A 26,010-nucleotide genomic window follows, 5' to 3' on the forward strand; every position below is an offset into this window, starting at 1 on the left:
CTCAACTCATATGGGAAATGTCGCAAAAAACTCTGCTAGTTGAAAGAAAGAGGGCTTATTAGTTATCGACTGATATTTTTATAATTGTCACATTCAACTTACACATTTTAGAGATTATGTGAAAGAGTAGTTAAGCATATATTTTGAAGGTATGGCTAGGTTAATTTTAAGCTTTTCTGAATGCCAGAATTGAATCATTTGACTTCTTTACTCGCCTACATGGAACAGCTTTATATCGAGAGAGGCAGCACACTTTATATCGAGAGATGCGCTAGGATTGAGGAAGAAGCAAAGATTGGGAATTGGAGAGGTGCACAACATGCTGTCAATTTGCCTCTGTTGAATGTCCCTATGACCCACTGGCTTGGTGTTGTAATCTGCTCAACTAGAAGCCTCACTGATGTTTGTTTGTGTTTGTTAGCTGATTGGCTGCTGGTAATTGCAAGCTGCTCCTGATAGCAGATTGCTGATGGCATAGGATTTGTTGTCTAGTATTTGTTAGCCACTTGCTGCAGGCTGACCCACTGCTGGTGGTCAATTTGGTTTTTGGCTGGTAGTATTATTATTAACATGTGCAGTAATCACCAAGCCAGGCAATAGCTTCGCAGTGGCTAAATGGAAGGTCCTGAGCCTTCTGTTGAGTTTTGTCAGGAGACTATCTTCAGTGATGCACTTTATTGATTGGGATTGTATCACAGCTGCAGTCCAGGTTCCCTGCAATGTCCCACTTTGCTGCACAAAGGTCTTGGCTATTGCGGAAATGGTTGAGGAGTGCCCAATGTTGGCGTGGCAGGTTGAAGTGGGCTTGGTGGCTGTGGGATCTGCGATGAGGAAGTGGTTTTTAATGGTGGTATGTTGGTTCCATTCCTGCTGCCTCAAGGCCTCTGCTATTATTCCTTGGTACAGACAAACTTGCATGATGGGAGGCGAGCAGCAGGTGAATTAGTAAGGGCCATGTATAGCAGTGGGCTTGGGTTACTGTAAATCTTCTCCGGGAGCTTTCTTGTTGCAGTCTCTCTCCTTATGTGAGGGTGCTTGTTAGTCAGATGATAACTGATTATGGGTGGGTGGTTGCCACTAGCTATGACTGGCTTAAAGTCGATGGCAGTGATTCAAGAAGGCAGCACCACCTTCTCAAGGGAAATTAGAGATGGGTGATAAATGTTGGACTAGTTAGTGATGCCCATATCCCATGAATGAATTAAAAAAAGATAAAGTACCCTTTTGGATATAACACATCACAGTAGAAGAACTTGGAATTGCCATTTGTTCACATTTTTGATTACTTCTGAAACCTTTCTTAACATGTTTATCTTTAAGAACTTTCAAACCATATTAACTATAATATTATGAGAAAATATAATCATTTTAATGTAATCTAATACCATCAACATTGTATCATGTTTGAGCAGAATATTTTCATGACTGCCTCGTATCTTGTGGTTGAAATGAATCATAAATGAAATTCTCCATCTGTATGAAAGGTCCGTTTGATTGAGGTAAATCCTGTAAGCAAACAGAGCAATATATTTAGTTTTTTTTTACTGTAGCCCTATAGCATAGAACTCCTCTAGCCTATGTTCAAACGTAAATGTGTAATCAATACTTTCATCATGGAACAGAATCGCTACAGTGCAGAAGGAGGCCATTCAGTCCATTGAGTTTGCACCAACTCTCCAACAGAGCATCTTGCCCAGGCCCTATCCCCATAACCTCACATATTTACCCGCTAATTCCCCCATCATGGAATTGAACATGGGGTCCCTGGCACTGTGAGGCAGCAGTACTAACCACTTGCCACTGTTCCACCATTCATTGTTGTGTAGTCTTAGTTGAAGAGTTTTAGCTTTAGTCTGCTTAGACTCCTAGTTCTCCTTCAAATTCATCCTTAGGTCTTTTGATACTGTCCAGTTCTGTTGTTTACATTCCTTGCTTTTTCACAATGAATTCCACTTGCCATTGATCTGCCTGATATTATTCTAATCAATACACTCTGTAATTTCTAAATGACTTCCTCTGAATCCTCTATTTCTGTCACTTTGATATCACGTTTGAACGTAAGACTATTAGAATATTAAAAATCAGAGCATGAGCAGGCCTCACGACCCCACGAGCCCGATGCACCATAAATAATATCGTGCACAGAAGGAGAAAACAGCTGAGACCAATGTTCTTATTTCCCCGTTTTACTGGTCTTCCATTTGAAAGTCTACAAGACCAGTTCAGATGGGTACTCTTATTTCCCCCGTTTTACTGTTTTTCTCTCTAGGTGGCTCACCTTCTCCCACAATTCCACTTTTCAGCCCTTTCTCCATAGTCCTTGAATCACTGAGTGTCCAAAAATCTATTTATCTCAGTCTCCTGAGTCTCTGTTGGTAGCAGTCCCACAGCTGAGTCAGAACATCATGGGTTCAATTCCTACACCAGGAATTGAACACAGAAAGCTAGGCTGACACTCCAGTACAATAGCAAAGCAGTGCTTCACAGTTGGAGGTGCAGCAAAAGACACTGAGATGTGAAACCAAAGCCCCTTCTGCCATCTGAGGTGGACAGAAAAGATCTCCTGTGACTACTTTGAGGGAGATCATGGGAGTTAGCCCAGTATTCTGGCCAAAATTTATCTCTCAATCAAGGTACAGATTATTTAGTCATTATTACCTTGCTGTTTGTCAACACGTGCAAGATGTAAATCGGCAGCTGTATTTCCTACTGTAAAACCCTCTGGGTCGTTCTGAGATCATGTTATATAAATGCAAATTTTATTTTTATTCATTTCAACTCCTGTGCTTTGACACTCCTCTGGAGTACAGAATTCCAAGGATTGATCCAATGGATAGCAAAGTGATTGTGTTACTGGAAGAGTAAATCAGAGGCCTGGACTGATAATACAGAAAGTTAAGTTCACACTGTGGCAGCTGGGAAATTTAAATTCAGTTAACTCAATATATCTGGGGAAAAAGGTCTAGCATGGGTAATGGTTATCAGGAAACTACCGGATTGCTGTAAAACCCAATTAATTCAATAACATTCCTTAGAGAAGGAAAGCTGCTGTTCTTATCTACCTGAGTCAATGTGTGACTGCAGACATACAGCAATGATGCTTAACTGGTCTCTGAAATAGCTGAGGAAGACTAATAGAAGTAAAACCCTACAACCATGCCAGAAGTAACACCAGGTGTACCTAAAGATGTGGTTCCTACCTAATGAACCTACAACAGAGGGCTACATGTACGCTAAATAGTGAAAGCAGCATGCAGCAGGCAGAGCTAAGCAATTTCAAGACCAACAGATCAGGCTAAATAAAAACAGAAACTGCTGGAAGGACTAAGCAGGTCTGGTAATATCTGTGATGAGAGGAACAGAGTCCCTATGATTCTTCTTCAGATCTGAAGGGGGTTAGAAATGTAATGGTTATATAGTTGGAGAGGGGTGGTAAAAGGTGGAGCAGACTTGAAGGTCAGGGATTGGGTAGGGGGGGTGGGCGGAGGCTCGGGAAAAACTGACAAAGAGGTCATGGATGCAAGACAGACAGATGAGTTTAAATCTTTGCAGTCCTGTCACATTCAATCAAGAATGATGATAGGCAATCAAACAACAAATAGAAGGAGGCTCCTCCACAGATGTCCTTGCCCTTAATAGTGGCAGAGCTCAGCATGTGACTGAAAAAGACAAGGTGGAAGGATGTGTAAACATCACAACCAGATTTGCTAAATGGATGTTCTATCTTAGCTTCCAGCTGAGGTAATACCATCATAGAAATCAGCCTTCAGCCAATTTGATTCACTCCATCTGATATCCAACGATGGCTGAATGCACTGGATATGGCAAAGCATATGGATCCAAACAACCCATCAGCTGTAGTGCTGAATACTTCTCCAGAGCTAACCGTGCACCTAATCAACAATATGGAAATTCCTCAGGTACATCCTGCTCAGTGAAGGCAGAATTAATCTAATCTGGCCAATGACTGTTCTGAGAACCTGTACCTATAATCAACAAAGTGATGGAAGGTGCAGTTGATATTACTATCCAGTGGCACTTAAGCAACAAGGATCTGCCCACTGATGGTCAGTTTGAATTTTGTCAAGACCACTCAGCTCCTGACCTCATAGCTGCCTTGGTCCAAACATGGACATAACAGCTGAGCTGCAAAGGTGAAGTAAGATTGACTGTCCTTCACATCAAGGTGCTATTTTGCCAAGTGTGGCATCATGGGACAGCAGTAAAATTGAAGTCAATTGTTGCGATTCTCTGGCTGCCTTGTGTTGTGTGCCTCGGCGGTGGGAGGCCCCATGTCAAAGGCTGGCTGTGAGATTTTTTGGTCCGACCGCTGTCAATGGAATTTCCCATTGATCCCATCTCATGCCGCCAGGGAAAATGCAGCAGGGATCAGCCAAAAGCTGAATCAGAAGATCCCACTTGCATGAACAATCATGCAAGATCAATTTCACCATGAAATATTTTTGATAATATTACTAAATCTTAAGTTTCTGTGTTGGTTTGAAGTAATTTTTTTTGAACAGTTCACTTTGGAATTTCTGCTAGTTGGACAATTAACAGTTAAGGTTAGAAATAGGATGGCAGCTGTTTTTTGAGGAACTGGTATTCTTGAATTAATTACTTCAAACGTATTGAAAGGTCTAGCTTCAAGGCACTGCATTTTTGTTACACTAATTGAAGACTTCTTTGTCACTTTTAAGGAATAAACAAAACGTTTGAGGTCAGCAGTTTAAACCTTTATTTTTATTCATTCATGGGATGTAGACTTCACTGGCTAGGTCAACATTTATTGCCCATCTCTAATTGCCCTTGAGAAGGTGATAGTGAACTGCCTTCTTGAACTGCTGCCATCCATGTGATGTAGATATAGGCACAGTGCTTTTAGGAAGGGTGTTACAGGGTTTTGACCAATTTACACTGAAGGAACAGCAATATATGTAACCTCTACCATCTAGAAGGACAAAAACAGTGGATATGTGTGAATACTACCTACTTGCAAATTCCCCTCCAAGCCACCTCATCAGTTTTCTCCATCAGAAGTACATTATCCAAAATCTGGCTAACTGAAAACTGCAGTTGCCTGGAAACTGTACATTTTTCTTTTGGGGGATCTGGGTGCCACTCCCAGAATAGAAAAATATAGGAATGAAGAGGCCATTTTCCGGCTGATCCCAGAGGACAGAGTCAGCAAGAGTTGTGTGCACACAGGACTTGAATCCATTGCAGTGCTTTAAGATCCATCTCCCCTCTATCTTCTAGACATAAAGCTGCCTGTTTTATTTGTAAGTAAACCAAAATGCACAAAAAATTGAAATCCAGCATGGTTTTGGTACTGGGGGTATCAGATTTTGGACATTGGACCTGTATTTCAACAAACTACTCAATCAAATTTATCAAACACAGTTTACCTTTAACCAATCCATACTAATGTTCATTTATTAAACTATGTAATTACTTTTGTCCCAGATTATTGCAAACATTTCCCCACCACTAATGATAGGCCTAATGGCTTGTAGTTACAGGTGGTATCCTTCTTCCCTTTTTGAATCATTGTTACATTTACAATACTCCAGTCTTCCATTACTCTGCCCATACCTAAGGAGGACTGGAAGACTTTGATCAGAGCCTCCGTAACCTTCACTTTCAGTGCTGCTGATCCTTTCATCACCTCCTCTTTATTTTTTATTCTGTCTAATTTATCTGCAGCCTCTTTTTTTTACAGTGACATTATCATCCTCTCCTTCAGTCAAGACCGAAGCAAGGCCTTCATTTTATACATAGTCCACGTTCTCTTCCTCAACAAGAAGATGATCGGATTTTTAATTGCCCCCTATCTTCCTTGGGCTGTGGATGCTCATTTAACTTTGACACACTCTTTGACTTGCCTTAAATGTTTAATTTGAAATGAATTGGTGATAACCATTGAAAATAAGGATCCCTCATGTCTTAGAAAGCCATTCACAAGTTGCTACCAGAATATGAGATTTGGAGATAAAGTGGAAGAAAATTACCATATTGAGAAATATTTTAAACTTCTAAGTAATGATAATGACTCTTACCTGACTTGAACTGGAGATACAGTCATTTTTGCAGCAAAACACATAACTGTAAATTAAAGTGGAAAATACACATTTTAATATTTTAGGCTTTATATGCACTTTCCTTTTCAAGGTGTTTATGCTCATTATAGTATATATCCTGGCTATCAAATGTAAAAAAAGGACACTTCTAATATTTGTACTAAAATGGATTTTTAGTTTGCTGATGCATTAATTTCATTATCATTACATTATGTTATTTAAGAGAAAGGATTCCTATTGTTTCAAAATGCTGTCGCAAACAGAAGTTCCCATGGAGAAAGAAAATAAGGGGGCATTGGATGGTAGGGAACAGGGCATAGGAGTCATGGGGATCAAAGTTTGTAGCAGAGGAAAGCTAGTTTACGCCACGGGTATCATGGGGTTCCAATGATTGCATGATCATAATTCATATGTTGGCATGGCGTATGGGCCAAAGTGATAAGCTGGAGGCCAGCAGTGCATCAAATAGAAACATAAAGGGGCAAATTTAGACAAATCTAAAAGCTGGCATTGAGACAGGAAACAGGGTGGGTGGGCTTGATAATGCATGGCATAAAACCCAGAATTGTCCGGTCAGATATCGCATGCGTGAGTAAGAAAGGAGCTAATAGCAGTCAGGGCAATGCCAGGTTTAGATAGGAATAATTTTCATTCTTTAACATTTCTGGTTTGGTTTCACTCTTTCAGCACTTTTCCCCCTGGACGCTACAGGTATTTGTGAAGCTCCATTGCTTCATTTATTTGTTACGGACAGGAGGGGTAAAATTTAAGACAATCCTGATTTCTCCCCTCACGAGCTTTCAGTAAACAGAATGTTTTTTAATTTTGATTTCCCACTTTATAAGTGGTGACATGTTTTCCCCAATCCTTCAGTTTTGGAATGATCCAATCCTCTATTAATAACCCCACTTGCAAGCTTGAGATAGGGTAAAGTCAGGGTCAGTTTATTTTACATGCATTCAAAACAAGAGATTTGCAATGCTACCCAACCCCACACACACAACCACACTCACAACCATCCACACCTTCTTGCATTTATACCACAGATGAGGGATAAGGGATGAGGGATAATTCCAAAGATGTGCAGGTTAGATGCATTGGCAATACTAAATTGTCCCTTAGTGTCTCAAGTTGTGTAGGTTAGGGGCATTAGTGGGGTAAATACGTGGGGACAGGGTCTGGGTAAGATGCTCTTTTGGAGAGTCAGTGCAGACATGATGGGCTGAATGGCTTCCTTTTGCACTGTAGCGATTCTACAATTCTATGATTCTAATGGCAAGAATGAGATACAGGGCAAAGACCATAGACAAAATAAGAATTATTGTTTGACTTGAGTCCAGAGTTCAGAATTAAAAGTTCAATGGTGTATTCCGTCAGAGAGGTTAGCAGGCCGAAAGCCATGTGTTGCAATCTACTTTTCCAGTCGTGCTGACTTCTAGGATGGGAAAAGCCCATAGAAATGAATGTGTCTTGTAGTAGACACTGGTGCAGATGTTCAGTAGGAATAGTATCGATGAGGACCTGTACAAACCTCTGGTTCTGATGCTGTCTTATTTATGGAAGATGGCAGACTGCTTCTTTTAGCTTCACAAGGCAGTATTACAGGTTCCAACTGCTTGGGCTGGTGTCGTGTGACATACTTGCCTCTTCTCCACCCCCCCGTCCCAAGTTTTCAGAGTACTGCTCCTTCATCAGGTGAGTGCATTGCGCTGTCCTGAAGAAGGAATGGTGCTCTGAAAGCTTGTGCTACCAAATAAACCTGTTGAACTTTAACCTGGTGTTGTCAGAGTACTTATTGTGCTCACCCCAGTACAAAGCCAGCAACGCCACATCATCACCGTCCCCCTGCCCCCGTTTGGTCAAAGGATGTATATTCTAGGTCTGGATTCTTGAGATGGTTAATGTTTCATCCATTACTAAATTTATCAGAGATATCAGGATCCTTTGTCCTCATAGATGGTTTGTCTCCATTGGCCAGGGTTTTGTTTCAAATATAAAGAGGCGTTTATGCATCCCCTTAGAACTTGATTTCTGCAGTCATTAACACATCGTTAAAGATAATGAGGTTCCTGTGGTTTTCTAAAGGCTAGAAATTCCTTTTTTGAGAGTCATAACCGGTCATGGCTTCAGTCAGTGTAAAGCCTTTGGCCATTATATTTATTAAAAATAATTTTATAAAGTAGCCATAATGATGCATATATATTATAATTTTTCATGTCTTCTTGGCATGACATATTACACAGTCTTTTTTCAGCATCAATCTTCTTCAATTTTGTACTTCACTTTTACAAGAAAGTTGGAAATTACAAAATTAATTACTGTGCTAAAGCGCAACTTGCATATAGTAAGAAACACAATGGCTTACTTGCAATCATGCCAACTATCTTATTCATCAAGTACTGTTAACTTGTTTCATTCTTATATCACAGAACTGGAGGATGAATACACAACCTCTGGCTTGTGGGTGCCCTAGGTCAATAAACAGCCTCAGATTTGCCAACCACTTTTTATGGAGACAGTGGTCGGGGTTCTTCAGCCATTCATGCCCTGCCACCAGTGCAAGCGAGGATGGAGGATTTGGCACTCAGCCAAATATCCGTTCACTGCAGCAGGACCAGAAAATCCTGGCCGTGAACAGCCGGAAAATACCATCCAGCATTTCAAACTTGAGCCTGGGTTTTTTGCTTTGACATAGTCACTATCAGGAGTGTGGAGGTGCAAGACATCTGGTCATCAGATTGACTCCACGCTGAACAGTGAGTTACATATGAATATTCAGCAAAAGCTCCTAACATTGTCAATGAGTCCATTTTGGTTATGGGAAATGGCACACGACTACAGAAACAAAATACTGCAGTAGCTTTGGCATGCAGCGTTGTGGCACACACAGGACTTCATGCTGCCAGCCACTCAGAGTCATGTGTGGCTTAAAGAAGACAGGAATAGGTAACCTATACAGAAGCACATAGATGTAGTCTGCAGCAGGTCCATCTCAGAATGTCAGCTGTAGTTCAGTTAGCTAGCATTCTCATTTATGAGTGTAAATGTTGTATGTTCAAGTGCCACACTAGAGATATACATACAAAAACTAGGCTGAAAATTGCAGCATGTCGGGCAAATGACTAAATGTTATGAAACATGGATCTCCTCCATTGCAAAGACTTTTATTGGAATGCAACTACCATTCTGCCATTTGGGTAATACTTAAAAGATAATACCTGGCGAGATCTTAGAAAATGTGGACCATTTTCCATATTTGGGATTGCTCTTCTTGACAAAGGCAGACATAAATGAAGAAATCCATCATAGTCTTTAAAACACTAGCTCAGCCTTTGGTCACCTGATGAAAGGACCTTTTGAGGACCAGGATCTCAAACCCAAGACTAAAGACATCATTTAAGAACATAAGAACATAAGAAATAGGAGCAGGAGTAGGCCATCTAGCCCTTCGAGCCTGCCCCGCCATTCAATAAGATCATGGCTGATCTGTCGTGGCTCAGTTCCACATTCCCGCCCTCTTCCCATAACCCTTAATCCCCTCTCTTATCAAAAACCCATCAACCCGCGTCTTAATAATATTTAGCGAGGCAGCCTCCACCACTTCAACTGGCAGAGAATTCCAGAGATTCACCACCCTTTGAGTGAAGAAGTTCTTCCTCAAATCCGTTCTAAACCGCCCCCCCTTTATCTTGAGGCTGTGCCCACTAGTCCTACTGTCCTTTCTGAGCGGGAAGAGTCTCTCCACCTCTATCCTATCCATCCCATTCATCATCTTATATGTCTCAATGAGATCTCCCCTCATTCTTCTAAACTCTAATGAGTACAAGCCTAGTTTATTCAGCCTCTCCTCATAGCTCAACCCCCTCAACTCCGGCATCAGCCTAGTAAACCTCCTCTGCACTCCCTCCAAGGCCAAAATATCCTTGCGTAAGTACAGCGCCCAAAACTGCACACAGTACTCCAGCTGCGGCCTCACCAATGCCCTATACAGCCGCAGCAAGACCTCCCGACTTTTATATTCAATCCCCCTCGCTATGAAGGCCAGCATCCCATTCGCCTTCCTGACCACCTGCTGCACCTGCAGGCTGGGTTTTTGCGACTCATGCACAAGGACCTTGAGGTCCCTCTGCACCGTCGCCTGCTGCAGTTTTTCGCCACGTAAGTAATAATCCTTCCTACCATTATTCCTACCAAAGTGGACCACCTCGCACTTGCCAACATTAAATTCCATTTGCCAGTTCCTGGCCCATTCGCCCAGCCTATCTAGATCCTTCTGCAGACTCTCCACACCCTCTGCACAATTTGCCATTCCACCAATCTTGGTGTCATCAGCAAATTTCGACACCATACACTCAGTTCCCTCCTCCACATCATCTATATAAATGGTAAATAGCTGAGGCCCCAGCACCGACCCCTGGGGCACTCCACTAGTCACCAACCGCCAATCCGAATAGCACCCATTGACCCCCACTCTCTGCCTCCTATTTGACAGCCAATTCTCTATCCACACTAACACCCTACCCCCAACTCCATGCCCCCTGACCTTCTGCAATAACCTCTTGTGAGGTACCTTGTCAACGCCTTCTGAAAATCAAGAAAGACCACATCCACCGGCTCTCCTCTATCCACCGCCCTAGACACATCCTCATAGAACTCCAGTAAATTTGTCAGACACGACTTCCCCTTAACGAAACCGTGCTGCGTCTGCTCTATCAAGCAATTCCCCTCAAGATGCCTCGCTATTTCCTCCTTGATGACGGATTCTAACATTTTACCTACAACAGACGTTAAACTAACCGGCCTATAATTCCCTGCCTTTTGCCTGGCACCCTTCTTAAACAACGGCGTAACATTAGCTGTTTTCCAATCTTCTGGCACTCCCCCGGAATCCAACGACGTTTGGAAAATAACCACCAAGGCATCCACTATCACCTCCGCCATTTCTTTCAGAACCCTCGGATGCATTCCATCCAGTCCTGGGAATGGGGACCTGGGGACTTAGCAATAGTGAGCCTTGCACTCATATATCTTTCAGAGACTTGGACAATCTACAGCAGACAACCCATGGCAAGAAAGGCAGTCTAATGGCAACATCCTCTCCCAAATCAACATGCACAGCATTGAGGCACAAATCACTCAAAACCAGCTCCACTCAGTGAAACATGTCATTTATATGCCTGACACCAGATCACTGAAGAAACGTATCTACTTGGAACTCAGTCACAGCAGAAGGCTCTCAGGAAGACAGCGGAAACACTTTAAGGAGATCTTCAAAACTTTAAGGAGGTCTTCAAAACTTCCCTAATGATATCAAACATTGATGATATCAATGTTAAATGATATCATACTGACTCATGGGAGATCTTGACTTGTGACCAATTATAATGGAGAAGGGTCATTCAGGAAGACAACAAACAGATTGAAAGACTTTAATAGGAACATGCAGAGGTGAATCAAGATGTCAGAGGGAACTCACCCATCCCCAAGCAATCCATCTACTAACCCTTCATGCATCACCCGCCCCACATGTGGTAGAGTCTGCAGATCATGTGGTGGACTCATCAGCCATCTCAGGGTGGAAGCAAATCATTCTCAAATTATTCTAACTACTGAGTAGAAACGATTTGGAATCAGCGCAAGGTTAGAGCAGAGAAATTCTTTGGAGCCACTGCTTCTCTGCAGGCATTACTTCATCAGAGATGTGACAGGAATTCTGGTTACATGTCTTAATAAGGCTTTCACTGCGCTTCCAACAAAGTAATGCCAGCAGACTACCTGATGGGGATTTGACCTTGAAAGGGCTTATGGAAATGATGGCAGTGGGTCTGACACTGGTTGGGCAGCTGGGGGACAGGCCCACCACAGTCTATATTCAGTTCTACTCTATATCTGTGTGAACTTGTTTTTGTTAAGAATTGAAGATAGCTTTAATGGATGGATATTGTCTGTGTGAATCAATGCACAGAAAGAAAGATATTGGTATCATTGTGTAGATTGGAGAGATGTAGAAGAGAATTAATTCAATGGTTTAGATACGGTATTTTAGAGAAGCTATTTGCACTTCTCAACACCAGTAACAAACGTTCAACCACAATCTCTTTAGATTGGTGTTCACCTGGCTGTTCCTGGGCACCTTCTTCCTCTGAACCTTCAGAATAAGGTCTCATTAGAAGAAAACATTTTGTAGTAGGTATACAACCCGAGACCCTAGCGAGACCAAATCTTAGTGCACTCTAGATGGATGGGTTTGACCAAGAAGCTGTTCATGCTTTTTGCCTCCTTTAAGATTGGTGGAACGGCAAATTGTGCAGAGGGTGTGGAGAGTCTGCAGAAGGATCTAGATAGGCAGGGCGAATGGGCCAGGAACTGGCAAATGGAATTTAATGTTGGCAAGTGCGAGGTGGTCCACTTTGGTAGGAATAATGGTAGGAAGGACTATTACTTATGCGGCGAAAAACTGCAGCAGGCAACGGTGCAGAGGGACCTCAGGGTCCTTGTGCATGAGTCGCAAAAACCCAGCCTGCAGGTGCAGCAGGTGGTCAGGAAGGCGAATGGGATGCTGGCCTTCATAGCGAGGGGGATTGAATATAAAAGTAGGGAGGTCTTGCTACGGCTGTATAGGGCACTGGTGAGGCCGCAGCTGGAGTACTGTGTGCAGTTTTGGTCGCCGCACTTACGCAAGGATATTTTGGCCTTGGAGGGAGTGCAGAGGAGGTTTACTAGGCTGATGCCGGAGTTGAGGGGGTTGAGCTATGAGGAGAGGCTGAATAAACTAGGCTTGTACTCGTTCGAGTTTAGAAGAATGAGGGGAGATCTCATTGAGACATATAAGATGATGAATGGGATGGATAGGATAGAGGTGGAGAGACTCTTCCCGCTCAGAAAGGACAGTAGGACTAGGGGGCACAGCCTCAAGATAAAGATGGGGGCGGTTTAGAACGGAGTTGAGGAGGAACTTCTTCACTCAAAGGGTGGTGAATCTCTGGCATTCTCTGCCAGTTGAAGTGGTGGAGGCTGCCTCGCTAAATATTTTTAAGACGCTGGTTGAAGGGTTTTTGATAAGCGAGGGGATTAAGGGTTATGGGGAGAGGGCGAGAATGTGGAACTGAGCCACGACAGATCAGCCATGATCTTATTGATTGGCGGGGCAGGCTTGAAGGGCTAGATGGCCTACTCCTGCTCCTATTTCTTATGTTCTTATGTTAACCTTGGGGGAAATCTAGCTATTTTTAAAAATTGCTGCACCCTTACAATCTGCCGCTGCTGCTGATTGTCCAGACACAAGTGGATGAGTTTGTTTTCACCAGGCATGTTTGATGCATTGCCTTTTGTTAATTGCTGTTATTGCTATGGCTAGTGGAAGCATGAATTGACCCCAAAACAGAAAAGTTCAGGAAAGCAGTGACTGTTACAACCACTGTGGTTCCTATAAATCATAGAATCCCTACTGCGCAGATGAAGGCTTTTTGGCCCATCAAGTCTGCACCAATTCTTGAACAGCATCTTACCCAGGCCCACCCCCCAACATCAACCCATAACGCAATGCATTTAGCCCACTAATCCACCTAATCCATACATTTTGGGACATTAAGGGATAATTTATCATGGCCAATCCACCTAACCTGTTGGACTGTGGGAGGAAATTGGAGAACCCAGAGGAAACCCACACAGACACCAGGGGAACATGTAAATTCCACACAGTCACTCAAGGCCAGATTCAAACCTGGGTCCCTGGCACAGTGAGGCAGCAGTGCTACCCTGTGTGCCACTGTGCAGCCCAGTACAATCTGGCTGGCATGTGGAATAACATGTTGACCACTTCTCCTGTTCAGCACTGCTCCTGAGTCAACTGGAGCTGGAAGCATTGGTTTGCATTTTCTCTGGTGGGTACAATGTGCCCGCTCTGTTTCTAGCCAGACTATTTCCCACATGGTTACTCTTCTTTCTCCAAAAGCAAAATACCAGGACCTTCTTAATGGGATATGTACAGTTCTCGCTTTAATAAAAACAGAAAATGCAGGAAAAACTCAGCAGGTTTGTCTGCATCTGTGGAGAGAGGAGCAGAGTCAATATTTTAAGTCCGTATGACTCTTTTTAAGAATAGTCTCTTGAAAGAGTTGCCACTTTAGAATGGGTTTGGGGAAAGCGAATAGCAGGACCAGTGCAGAAACACAAAGCTGGCTGGTGGAGATGGTGTCAGGCGTAAAAACAAAAAATAGATTAACTCAGTTCAGAAATGAGTTGCACATTTTGTGTGCAACAATGAAAAATGGGTGACAGCAAAACAGCAGCCACCTTTATCTCGGTCGGTCTTTATTTCTATTTGACTTCTTGATATCTTTGACTCAAATTAAATGAAAATGTTTTATATATAATAGAATGAATGATGACTCTGGAATGTGATAATGGCATACAGCTGAGACTTATTGGCAGGCAAACTTAAAAGTACTGACAGACTGGCAAGCACCATCAGCAATGGGACAACGTTCTAAATGTCGGTTAGAAGACTTAAGTTAGAGCTTCATAATTATTTTCATTTCTTCTTCACATGATCATGAAGATACTCCATACAATTAGCAAACTCACCCGAATGCAACGTTGTTTCGGAGAATGAAGTATCTAAGTATAACAAGTGTTACTGCAAGAAGACATAGGCAAGCAGCTAGGACTCCAGCAATGAGATATAAATAGAATAAATTATCTGGAGTCAATTGTGAATCTGCAAAAAACAAAACACTAATTATTTCTTTTTCTCAGAGTTATGTGTTGGGAATGTTTCTTTAAAATATTTGGATTTGAAACCAGAATTTTCCAACAGGAAAAGAAATACTACAGAATCATTTTGAGCACAGCATTCATTACTTTGTTTACTCAAACCAAAACCTGTCTAATAGAAGTACAAAATAAAATGTTAAAATGATGTATGTCCTTTCTTAAAGATTTATAAAATCTTTGTAGATTTATTGGAAACTTACATGTGGCAGAAATTTATTTGCAGAACTGCACTTTTAAGTTTGAAGTCCCTTTTCTCAGATCAGAACCCAATGTTCTATGATGTTCTGTCTATGATGCTAGACTAAACCGCAAAAATTTTTAATTTGGCATAAATGTGAAGAAAGGATACTTCCTTCCAGGAATGATCTTTTATAGTGAAACAAACTTTACTAAATAACACATTTTAAATATAACCCTAAAAAGTGAAGCAACTTAACAGTTGAACCACATTTAAAAAGGAAAAGGAAACAACTTTAATTTCTAACTTATCATTTTTTCAGTTCCAAATAAGCAACATTCTTCTTACAGACTGAAATACTACTTTGAATACAGTTAGCAATCATACATATACAATTGGTAGAAATGTTAACATTTAAATTTTCACTATATACGTTTTAACATCGTGCCCTGTACTACAAAGTCCAGATCATTAATGTATATCAAAAATAGCAGCAGTTCCTGGTACTGAACCTTAGTGAACTCCACTGTACACTTCCTCCAGTTTGAAAAACATTTCACGTTACCATCTAATCCCCCATCAGTTTAGTATCCATGCTTTTTTTAATGCTTTTTATTCCATGAGCATGATGTTTGCTAACCTGTGTGCATATTGACTTGTGATTTTAATGAAGTTTAGTCTGGCTAGTATGTCAGTTGTTTTGATTCATTATCAAAAGCTGAGGTATAATTCTCAGTGCCCTCCCAAATTTTGGATCAGTGTGCAGGAACAGATACTGAAGAGTGCAATTTAGGTCAACAAAAGGCACAGTCCATTTCACAGAGTCAGCCTTCACTTAGAATTGAGCAGCCTGATTTATTTCTTATTCTGTCATGCGATGGGGGCATCACTGGTTGGGTCTGCATTTACTGCCCAACCTCAATTGCCCTTGAGGGGACATTTAAGAGTCAATCACTTTGCTGTGGATCTGAAATCACATATAAACTAGACAAGGTAAAGGTGGCAGATTTCTTCCTCTAAAGGACCTTAGTAAACTAAATGCTTTTTTTTACAAAAATCAACAATGGTTTCATGGTCACCATTAGGCTTTTAATTCAGATTTTTATCTACTATCTGCCATGGTGGGATTTGAACCTTGGCACCCAAAGCATTGCACTGGGTCTCTGGATTACTGGCCCGGTAACAATACCACTACACCACACCACTACCTCCCATGATACAATTTGCCAATGAAATCTGGGAATTTATGATTTGAAATTGCTGAACAAAAGTGTTTTTGCTTCAGGTCAGACATTTTTGTGGCTATCCCTCCAATTCCAACATGATTTCACATTTAAGGTTTGTCAATCTTGTTATGCTCTTTCATTAACTCTGTATTAACCTCTTGCATTGTAGTAAATGCATTGTAATATCCATCTGTATAGAGATTCTGCTTAACCGAGAAGAGGCATTTTTCATGGATAAATTGCTCCAAATTTCTATTTTACTGCTTAGGTTGCTGTTTAAGTACTTAAATAAGAACATTTTAGGTGCTTTCAAATTGGCTACTCAGTTATGGGTGGCACAGTGACACAGTGGTTAGCACTGCTGTCTCAAGCAAGAGGGGCCCGGATTTGATTCATTGGTTGGGTCACTGTTTGTGCGGAGTCTGCATGTTCCCCCCATGTCTGCGTGGGTTTCCTCCGGGTACTCCGGTTTCCTCCCCCAGTCTGAAAGACATGCTAGTTAGGTGCATTGACCATACTAAATTTTCCCTCAGTACCCGAACGGGTGCTGGAGTGTGACAACTAGGTGATTTTCACAGTAACTTCATTGCAGCGTACTTGTGACTAATAAGTAAACTTTAACTTTAACTTTGGTACATCGGAACATGCCCAAACAACACAAAGTTGTGCATTTCCCACAGGATACGAAGAAGGGCAAATAATTTATTGTTAAAGAATACATTGTCTAGACATGAGCAATTTCACCTCCATGAATCCTTTATTCCTAAACATTTTGGCTAACTCTCCCCTAGAATCCACATTTTACATTCTAAAACCATTGCTTCAAATTCAGAAACCTTACTTGTATTTGCTGAATGCTATTTTTGTATTTAGATTTATTTGATTGTTCTTTACTGTAAACATCAGCATGTAAAGCCTCTTCATTCACAAACATATAAGGCATACATTTTAAATATGCTTACCATGAGGGCCTGCTATTGAAATGGTGTAGTTTTGAGTCCCATCAAATGCTGGATGGCTTACAATGCAGATTACCTCCTTGCTGAAGAGATGGATGCTAATATTATACTGGCTTTGTACAGTCACGGTTCTGTTATTGTGATGAGTTATATTGATTGAGAAGTTTCCTAAATTATTTGGATGCCAAGTAATTTCTGCAGCTGGTTTCCCATTTGAAGCGGTGCATATGGCCATCATTGTGTCATTTAATCTGTTTTCAGTACTGAAAGATATTGCGGGTGGGACTGGAAAAGACAGAGAAATACTTGAATTGAAACTTGCATTGTGGACATGTTCTGGATTTATTTTTATTGAATCATCTGTTATTTTCCAATTAACAGTTATTTTCCAGAATTATATCTTTGTTTTTTTTTGTAACTTTCTTAATAAAATCCAAATACTGAAGCAGAAAATGGTTTATCTCACAATAAGATAGTGCTGCACAAACTCAAACAAAAATGTTGAAACTGAGTTAACACTAATAGCTGTTGGCTTGTGGAATCCAAAGTCTTGCCAAGTTAGGTCTTAATTCAAATCTTGGTAAACAACCTCCTACACCGACCAGAGCTAATCTTTCCTACAGTAATCATAGAACCCACACAGTGCAGAAGGAAGCTGTTTGGCTCATTGAGTCTGCACCGAGTTTCTGAGAGAGAACATCTTGCCTAGACCCTATTTACCCCATTAATCCCCCTAACCTCTACACATTGGATTACTAAGAGGCAATTTAGCATGGACAATCCACATAACCTGCACATCTTTGGATTATGGGAGGAAACTGGAGGAAACCCATGCAGGTGCAGGGAGAACATACAAACTCCACACAGACAGCCACTCAAGGCTGGAATCAAGCCTATGTCCTTGGCGCTGTGAGGCAGTAGTGCTAACCACTGTGCCACTGTACCACCAATAATGTTTCTATATTAAACCAAATCTTTTTTAAAAATTAATTTTACGGGATATGGGCATCATCAGCTTTGCCAGCGTCAATTTCCCATACCAAGCTCCCCTTGAGAAGGTGATGGTGAGCTGCCTTCTCGAACTGCCGCAGTCTCTGAAGTATAGGTACATCCATGTTGCTATTAGAGAGGGAATTTTCCCCCAAGTGAAGGAATGATGATATATTTCCAAGTCAGGATAGTGACTTACTTGGAAGGGAACCTCCAAGTGGTGATGTTCTCAGGTATCTGCTGCTTGTATCCTTCTAGATGTAGTTGCCGTAGGTTTGGAAGGTGCTGCCAAAGGAGACTTGGTGAATTCCTGCACTGCATCTTATAGATGATGCACACAGCAGCCACTGTACATTGGTGATAGAGGGAGTGAATTTCTCTGGAAGGGATTGCATTCACGTGGGCTGCTTTGTCCTAGATGGTGCCAAGTTTCTTGAGTGTTGCTGAAGCTGCACCCATCCAGGCAAGTAGAGAGTATTCCATTACACTCCTGACTTGTGCCTTGTAGATAGTGGACAGGCTTTGTATGAGTCAGGAGGTATTATTCATAGTAGAATTCCTAGCCTTTGACCTGCTCTGGTAGGCATAGTATTTATATGGCTAGTCCAGTTCAGCTCTGGTCAATGGTAATCCCCAAGATGTTGATAGTGGGGGATTTTGTGATTGTAATGCCACTGAATGTCAAGGGGCAATGGTTGGATCCTCTCTTGCTGGAAAAGGTCATTTTTTTTACACTCTGGGCAGGATCTTGAGGATTTTGGGAATGGTGGCTTGGGCTCAAAATATAGAGTTTGAAAAAACCTGACTCTTGCCAGTGTGGTCACATTTTCAGCTTTTGAATGAACTTCGCTGGCAGAGCGATGTGGAGCATGAACCTAATTTGAATGCATTAGCGTAACATTTGCGGGTACTCATGCGGGGTGTTGAGCCCGCGCCAAATATTCACTAGTCAGTTGTGACAAATCTACATGAGGGTGAACCTGATATCTTCATCTCCAAGGGGATATCAGACGTGAGTGCTCAGGTGGCCATTACTTCTTGGACATTGCAAGACTCAGAAGCAACAGGGAGAATTCTGGGGATGCATAGGAGTGCAGCTCGAGGTTGGGGATGAGGATCACTGTCACCTTTTGGGAGTAGGGGGTGTTGGGAGGGAGAGAGGCTGGTGGTGGTGGGTAGCTCAGAGAAGTCACCTTCCTTTTATATCAGGTCGCTCCTTGCCCTCAGGAGATGTGCTGCCTGCCAAACAAGCATTTCTTCCTGGTTCCTCTATGCCAGGTTGCTGTTCAAACAGCAGCTGAGTGGGTGCCGCTCCTTGTTATAGCTGCAAGCTGTGGGGGAGGTGGCCACAACAGATGGGCAGTACTGGGTGTAACTATGAAATCTGGGGTTCTGCTTTGGGAGAGGGCAGGCTGCAAGGGCAGTGTGAAGGCATCAGTGATGGGGAGATACCCTGTTTCATGGGGCATAAAGACCCTCTCACTGGGGGGAGGGTGAAAGCAGTGCAACCTACAACCATCACTCTGTCAATGGTGTGAGGCTGGAGGGGATTACTGAACAGAAAGTTCAAATCCACTCCTCTGCAAACTCTGATACTCAGGTACAGCAGTGAGAGGGCATTGATTATTCTCATGCAAGATGGCTAAACTCTACAGCATTGAAGACCCCGAAGAAAGAGGCTACGCTCTAGGGAGTTGCTTCAAAAGCTAATTACTCACCTCTTAGGATTCAGATGTGTCTTGTCAAGATGAATGTTGTTTACAGAGCAACTAACTGACAGATCATGGTGCAGTCCAGCATGCCAGTTAACTTATCCAGAGATCGACCCAGTTGCACAGTTTGGGGCCAAAAACTAATCTTTTGGAACACCAAGCCTCAAGAATGTAGAAATGTCTTTCAATTTAAGCCTTAGCTGTACACAGCTCGCACTGTGGAGAACCCCCTGGCAAGTTAGGCTGACGATAGCTGACAGTACTCTCCCTGTTCAATATCATACCTGGCACCATTTCTGAGATGCCCTGTCAGGATGCAGAGCTTGTTTTCATGCATTTTCTCTAAATGCACTTTAGTTCTATGAAAGTTTGGGACTTGTGTTCTTTGGCTCGGGGGTAGGGGGTGGAGAGGGAGGGGGGTGGGGGTGGGTGGGGAGGGGTATAAAAGGGTTGATGTAGGGATGTGTGGGTCAGATGCCATGATACAATAGAGGCTCAATACTATTTAACCTGCTGGAATACAAGGGAAGCTACGTGGGGATGTGGCTGTAGTGTCGGAGGGGGCGGTGTGAGGTAGAGCAGAAATTGACACAGGTAGTGGGAAGGACTGGAGTGCAAGTCACAGAAACATGGAGCGATGAAGGTCAGGGCTCTGTTACAATGGCGGCATCTCACATTCTGCCACTCCCCAATATGTTAGAGAGGTGACTGATGACCTCTATACAGGGGCTGAAATGTTGATCAACTTGACCAGGACCAGGACCAGGCAGAGAAAGGAAGATACGAGGCAACTGGCACTCAGAGGGATGCCAGGGCCTAGGACTCTGCTTTGCCCCAGGCCAACGATCTGTCCCTAGGTCGAGTCATCCCACAGCTGTTGGAACTGCAAAAGCATGTCACAAGCACCTCTCCCCTTACTGCAAGGCTGACTGGAGAAGTCCAAATGCCTTCTGTCTGAAGAGATGATGCCATCACTCCAATGCAACACTGTGAGGGTGGCAACTGCAGTGGAGGCCTTGGTGCAGGACATACACTCCATGGCAGGGCATGCCTGCTCCATGGCTCAGTTCGTGACCTCCGTGGCTGAAGGCATGAGTTCCATCATGCAGGTCTTCAACTGCATTGTGCAGGCACTAGTAGGAATCCACAAATTTCTGTGTCAGAGGATGGCAGGGCTTCTGGGTCTCACTCCAGCTGCCCCTCCATCCTATGGAGGAGCACACCGCTCTTGGGCACCCAAGGGGAAGAGGAATGTGCACTGCCCATGGCCCTCCAACCAGGGGATCTCACTGGTGTCCAGCCCATCTGACACCCTCCATCCATTGAACGACATACCTCCTGCTCAACCCACCAAGAAGGGCAACGCAGCAACACGCAAGCTGCCCTGGAACAGAGCAGTGGTAAATTTAAGGGCCACGGGCCGTGGGTGTACTCCCATCCCATGTGGTGCCAGCTTGAGCAGGATCTGGCAGAGGTGGTCCACCATTCCCCTGGACAGACTCAGTGTTCTCCAGTACTGAGTCTCTGACATCTGCAGGTATGTTGTCTGATGTCGAAAGACCCTTTGCCGGTAATGTCTCCGGATGTCTCCAGCATCTGTGGTGCTCCAGCAACAGCTACAGGACCAGTTTCCCCCTCATTTACAGGGCACTTGTCCTGGCCATGCAGAGTGGCATGTTGGTCTCTCTGCTGCTGCTCTACGGCAATGAGTGGGAAAGTCAACTCAACGGCTCCATGATTCTGCAGGATCATGCAATGAAAAGAAGGAAACACCAATGAACTGTGAGGGATCCTGACAGAGCCCTGACTCTCATTCTGCTCAAGCACACCTTACTCAACACGTGCCTCACTGCCATCCCTCACGCCATCCCCTCTCACACTAGAGTCAAATTCCCCCATTACTCTCCCCATCGGGAGGAAGCATGCGGATCCTCCAGGGACTCAGTGGCATTTAACCCCCACACCAAAACCTGGAAAAATGCGAAAGGGCAGTTCAGTGGATGCATGAGACTGGCACTTACATCTTGATGGAGCATCTCAAAGTAAGCTCCTGTCATCATGACATTGAATGTGTTGGTTGACGGTAGACATCAACATCACACCTTGCAATGAGGGTACACACTAATGTCCTCTGTGCAATGTTGAAGCTTATATCATCTTTGCATCTCAATGCTTGGGGCCAAGAATTCAAAAGGTTTAGGAACTGGGCTCCAATCAGTGGCACTGATTCATAACTCTGGGAATTTGATTGGGAGAATGAGTTGTTCGGAAAGGGTGAGATTGTTGTTTTTTTTTCTGGCAATTGGCTTCCTGTTATGGTTAATGATGCATGGCTGATTCCTTGGTAAGATTGCAATTAGCATGTCAAGCACTTCTCTCGAAGGCACCCTCATTTTCCCAGTCACTAGGGCTGTAGATTGAGCAGCCTTCCATTGGTCCACAGCCATCCACCTCAACACTAATTCCTAACACTCAAACTCAAGTGGATTTGAACTTCCATGGAGTCCACCCTTTGGCCTCACACTGTTGTCAGAGTGTAGATTTCCAAACACACTGCAGTAATCCTCCCCCATCTCAGAGGGTCTTCATGCCTCAGTGGGCAGGCAAGGACCCCATTCGTGAAACCCATACTCTGCCCTTGCAGCTTGGCCTCTCACAGAAATGCAGCCAGAGACCACAGAGTTGCTCCCAGTACTGACCCTCTGTATTAACTATCTCCCATCCACTGTCAAGTTCCACCAAGGAAGGATGCTCACTCAGTGAATATTTGGACACAAGTCCAGTAAGGAGGACATGTGCATACCAGCACCAGACCCTCTCAAAGCAAGGGGCGCTCTGAATTAAGGGAAAGTAAGGCCTGCATGTGATCCCTCCTCCAGGATCACTGCAGTGAACCCCACCCCTGATCCCGAGTTACACTTATCTGCATCCCCTGCATTCTTTCTGATGTCTCCAGAACCTTGAGCACCCTGTAGAGTGAAACAACAGTACTCCTGAAATTCTCCTCAGAGGTTTGGGGTGCCACGCTCACATTATTACAGAACTGTTGTAAATCATGCCAGCGTGACATCACTCCAGTGTCCTGTAAATATTCCGCGAGGGGTGAAAATCCCGTGAGAGTGCCTGTTAATGAGATGGAAATGTATTAAAATTAGCTTCTCACCCATTGGCTGGCATTCTCCAATAAACTCATCCCAACATCGCTGACAGTGAGAGCAGGAAATTTGGCACTCAGCCAAAACCCTATTCACTACAGAGGGACTGGAGAATCCCAGACACGGGCGAGGTCGGCGAGTTCTGACCTTCGTTAGCGCATGCTGTACTATTCTGCTGGAGAAGGGCTTTGAAAATCGCACCCCTTAAATACACTGACGTGAATCACACTTTTCAAATCTCACAACTCTGGAAGCTTAAAGTTTATTTCTTAATGTAGCAAGTAGACTTACATTAACATTATAATGAAGTTACTCTGAAAATCCCCTAGTCACCACACTCCGGTGCCTGTTTGGGTACACTGAGGGAGAATTTAGCATAGCCAATGCGCCTAACCAGCGCATCTTTTGGACTGTAGCAGGAAACCGGAGCACCCAGAAAAAAAAACCACATATACATCGGGAGAACGTGCAGATTCCACACAGACAGTGACCCAAGCCAGGAATTGAACCTGGGTTCTTGGTGCTGTGAGGGAGAAGTGTTAACCACTATGCCACCGTGCCACCCTACAAAACCGATGTACAGGGAATGCGGAGTCAAAATTCTTCCTTCTGTTTCTCTCCAGAGATGATGGCAGATCTGCCGAGTTAATTCAGCATTTTCTGCGTTTGTATTTGAAATTTATTAGTTGCCTTACCTGTCACAGATAATGCGAAAGTTACTTTATGAACTCCTTTGTGATCTGCAATTTCACAGGTATACTTCCCATCATCAGCAAGGTGCACAGGCTCTATCTGGAGATTCATTTCATTATTAGATATGTTACATGCTTCACTTTGAATTTTTATTCTGGTATTGTTGGAAAATCTAGCCAATTCATTCGAATCACATCGCAGAGCTGCTAGACGTACATCTTGGAGCATTGGATTGAATGACCATGTTATAATTGTCACATTTTCATTAAATGGGCAAGTCAAGAGCACCTTGTTACCTAGCAACGTGGTTATATTTTCTGTACCAGGGAAACCTAAGAAAGGAATATGGAAAAGAAAGTTATGAGTCATGAATAAGGGCAGCAGTAAGTTCATTTAGATTGCACAGTTAGAAGCATTGCCCGGGCTGATGATAAACTTGTGATTTTCTTCATTGATGTTTTTTGCTGAATTCAGTGTTTTATAGACATTGAATCAAGAGCAATTTGTGTATAAATCAGACAGATTTATACACTAAATGATGATTTATACACTAAATGACTAAATAGCAAATGACTCAAGAACAGCTTCTTCCCTGCTGCCATCAGGCTTTTGAATAGACATACCTTGCACAAAGTTGATCTTTCGCTACACCCTCACTATGACTGTAACACTACATTCTGCACGCTCTCTCTTTCCCTTCTCTACGTAAGATATGCTTTGTCTGTATGGCATGCAAGAAACAATACTTTTCACTGTATACTAATACATGTGACATTAATAATAAATCAAATCAAATTAAATCAAATTTTCAAGTTCATTAAGTTAATAAGTTCCATTGATCAGGAACCCAGAATCAGAAAATGAAAGGTTTGATAGTTATTGTGCTTACTATAATGACTTTAACAAGGTCCATGAGGTGGACCTTTGGAATATGAGCTCCTTGATTGAGGCAGTTATAACTGTCCAATGCGGGAGCCCTGAAGAGTTATATAATGTGGCGTGTGTGGGTTATCGGCACGCAGAGTGCGTACTCTGTACTGGGAAGTACCTGCCTGAGTATTACTAACACTTATAACCATGGTTGAATTTGATGAAGGGACAACAGCTTTATGGAAGTTATTTCACTTACAATTGAAATATTTTAATTACTGTAAAATGTAACTATTTTGAACATTGGGAATGGAACTTTAGTAATATAATTGTATTTGGAAATACTGAAATATAAGTGCAAAGTAAATTGTTAGCAAGGGATTGTTTTTAATAGCTTTGTTGCATTCTAGTTTGTGTTGGACCTTTATCAGATATTTGCTAACATTTTCTGAGCAGTTTTGAAATATTTATTTTGTGTTTGTGCATTTTTTTGCACCATTCTTTCTAAACATGCTCCAAAAAGAATTGAATGTGTCTGTTGTCTCACTAAGTCTTTACTGATCTCTACCTTTCTCTTCCTCTTATTCTCCTGTTAGTGTCCGTTAGCTGATCTCGATTTCCTCCATCTTCAATCGTGCACCATGGTTTGTTTCTCCTTCCACAGCCCAATCTCTTTTGTTATTCGCAAACAATGACCAAAATCAGTGTCTTACTTCGACCTCCTAATGTGTCACCTAGCTGATCCTCTTGCTCCACCCTGACCATGCCCAAAATATTTTTCTTTCCTTCCTCTGTATGTGAGCTCACTAGATCTCTCTTCTCTCTGTTCATTCTAATCATGTCCAGTTTCCCTCTCCTGCCCCGTATGAACAACTGGTAAAAATGTTAATCATTAAATTTCTGGCTACATACGCTATTTTTAGATGATACATCATCTCTTGGTTAATGATGGAGTCTTATAGTCCATGTTACAAGTCTGTGTGCTGACCAAACCACGACTAAAAGCACTGCATCAAATTCACAGAATTTACACTCTGAAATGTCTTCTGCCTTTGAACAATGTTGCAATTTTGAAGGTATTTCTGAAGTTCCTTAGAATTGATGTTATGAAACAAATAGCAGCTACTTATCTAATTGTTATCAACTCTTAAATGAACAAGCATCTTTTTATAATATTTGTTGGCTAATCTGTGCCTTTCTTTTGACAATGTCAAATATGTAACACAATTGTTTACAATATCAATCTTATGGGCAATTCTCCTCATGGGTGAAACTTTCCATCCCAGGCAACATCCTGGTGAATTTGCTTTGCACCTTTTCTGATGCAGTGACTGCCTTTTACTAGTATGGTGACCAGAAATGCACACAATAT

At 42.6% G+C, this 26,010-nt stretch overlaps 1 protein-coding gene across 1 annotated transcript; it reads right to left on the reverse strand.

Annotated features, from left to right (window-relative positions):
- Positions 1 to 503: 503 nt before the first annotated feature.
- On the reverse strand, positions 504 to 25,469 carry LOC145353528 (cell surface glycoprotein CD200 receptor 1-B-like). The gene is made up of 6 exons (XM_080204337.1): positions 25,352 to 25,469; positions 23,771 to 24,100; positions 17,222 to 17,503; positions 14,667 to 14,799; positions 6,060 to 6,105; positions 504 to 1,506 (listed from the first exon to the last, which is right to left on the reverse strand). Exons 1-6 carry the CDS (start codon positions 25,467 to 25,469, stop codon positions 1,420 to 1,422), a joined length of 996 nt encoding a protein of 331 aa, XP_080060463.1. The 3' UTR covers positions 504 to 1,419.
- Positions 25,470 to 26,010: the final 541 nt, after the last annotated feature.

This window comes from Carcharhinus amblyrhynchos, chromosome 15 (assembly GCF_965287045.1).
Source record: "Carcharhinus amblyrhynchos chromosome 15, sCarAmb.v2.hapA, whole genome shotgun sequence".
In the NCBI taxonomy this organism is placed as follows: Eukaryota; Metazoa; Chordata; class Chondrichthyes; order Carcharhiniformes; family Carcharhinidae; genus Carcharhinus; species Carcharhinus amblyrhynchos.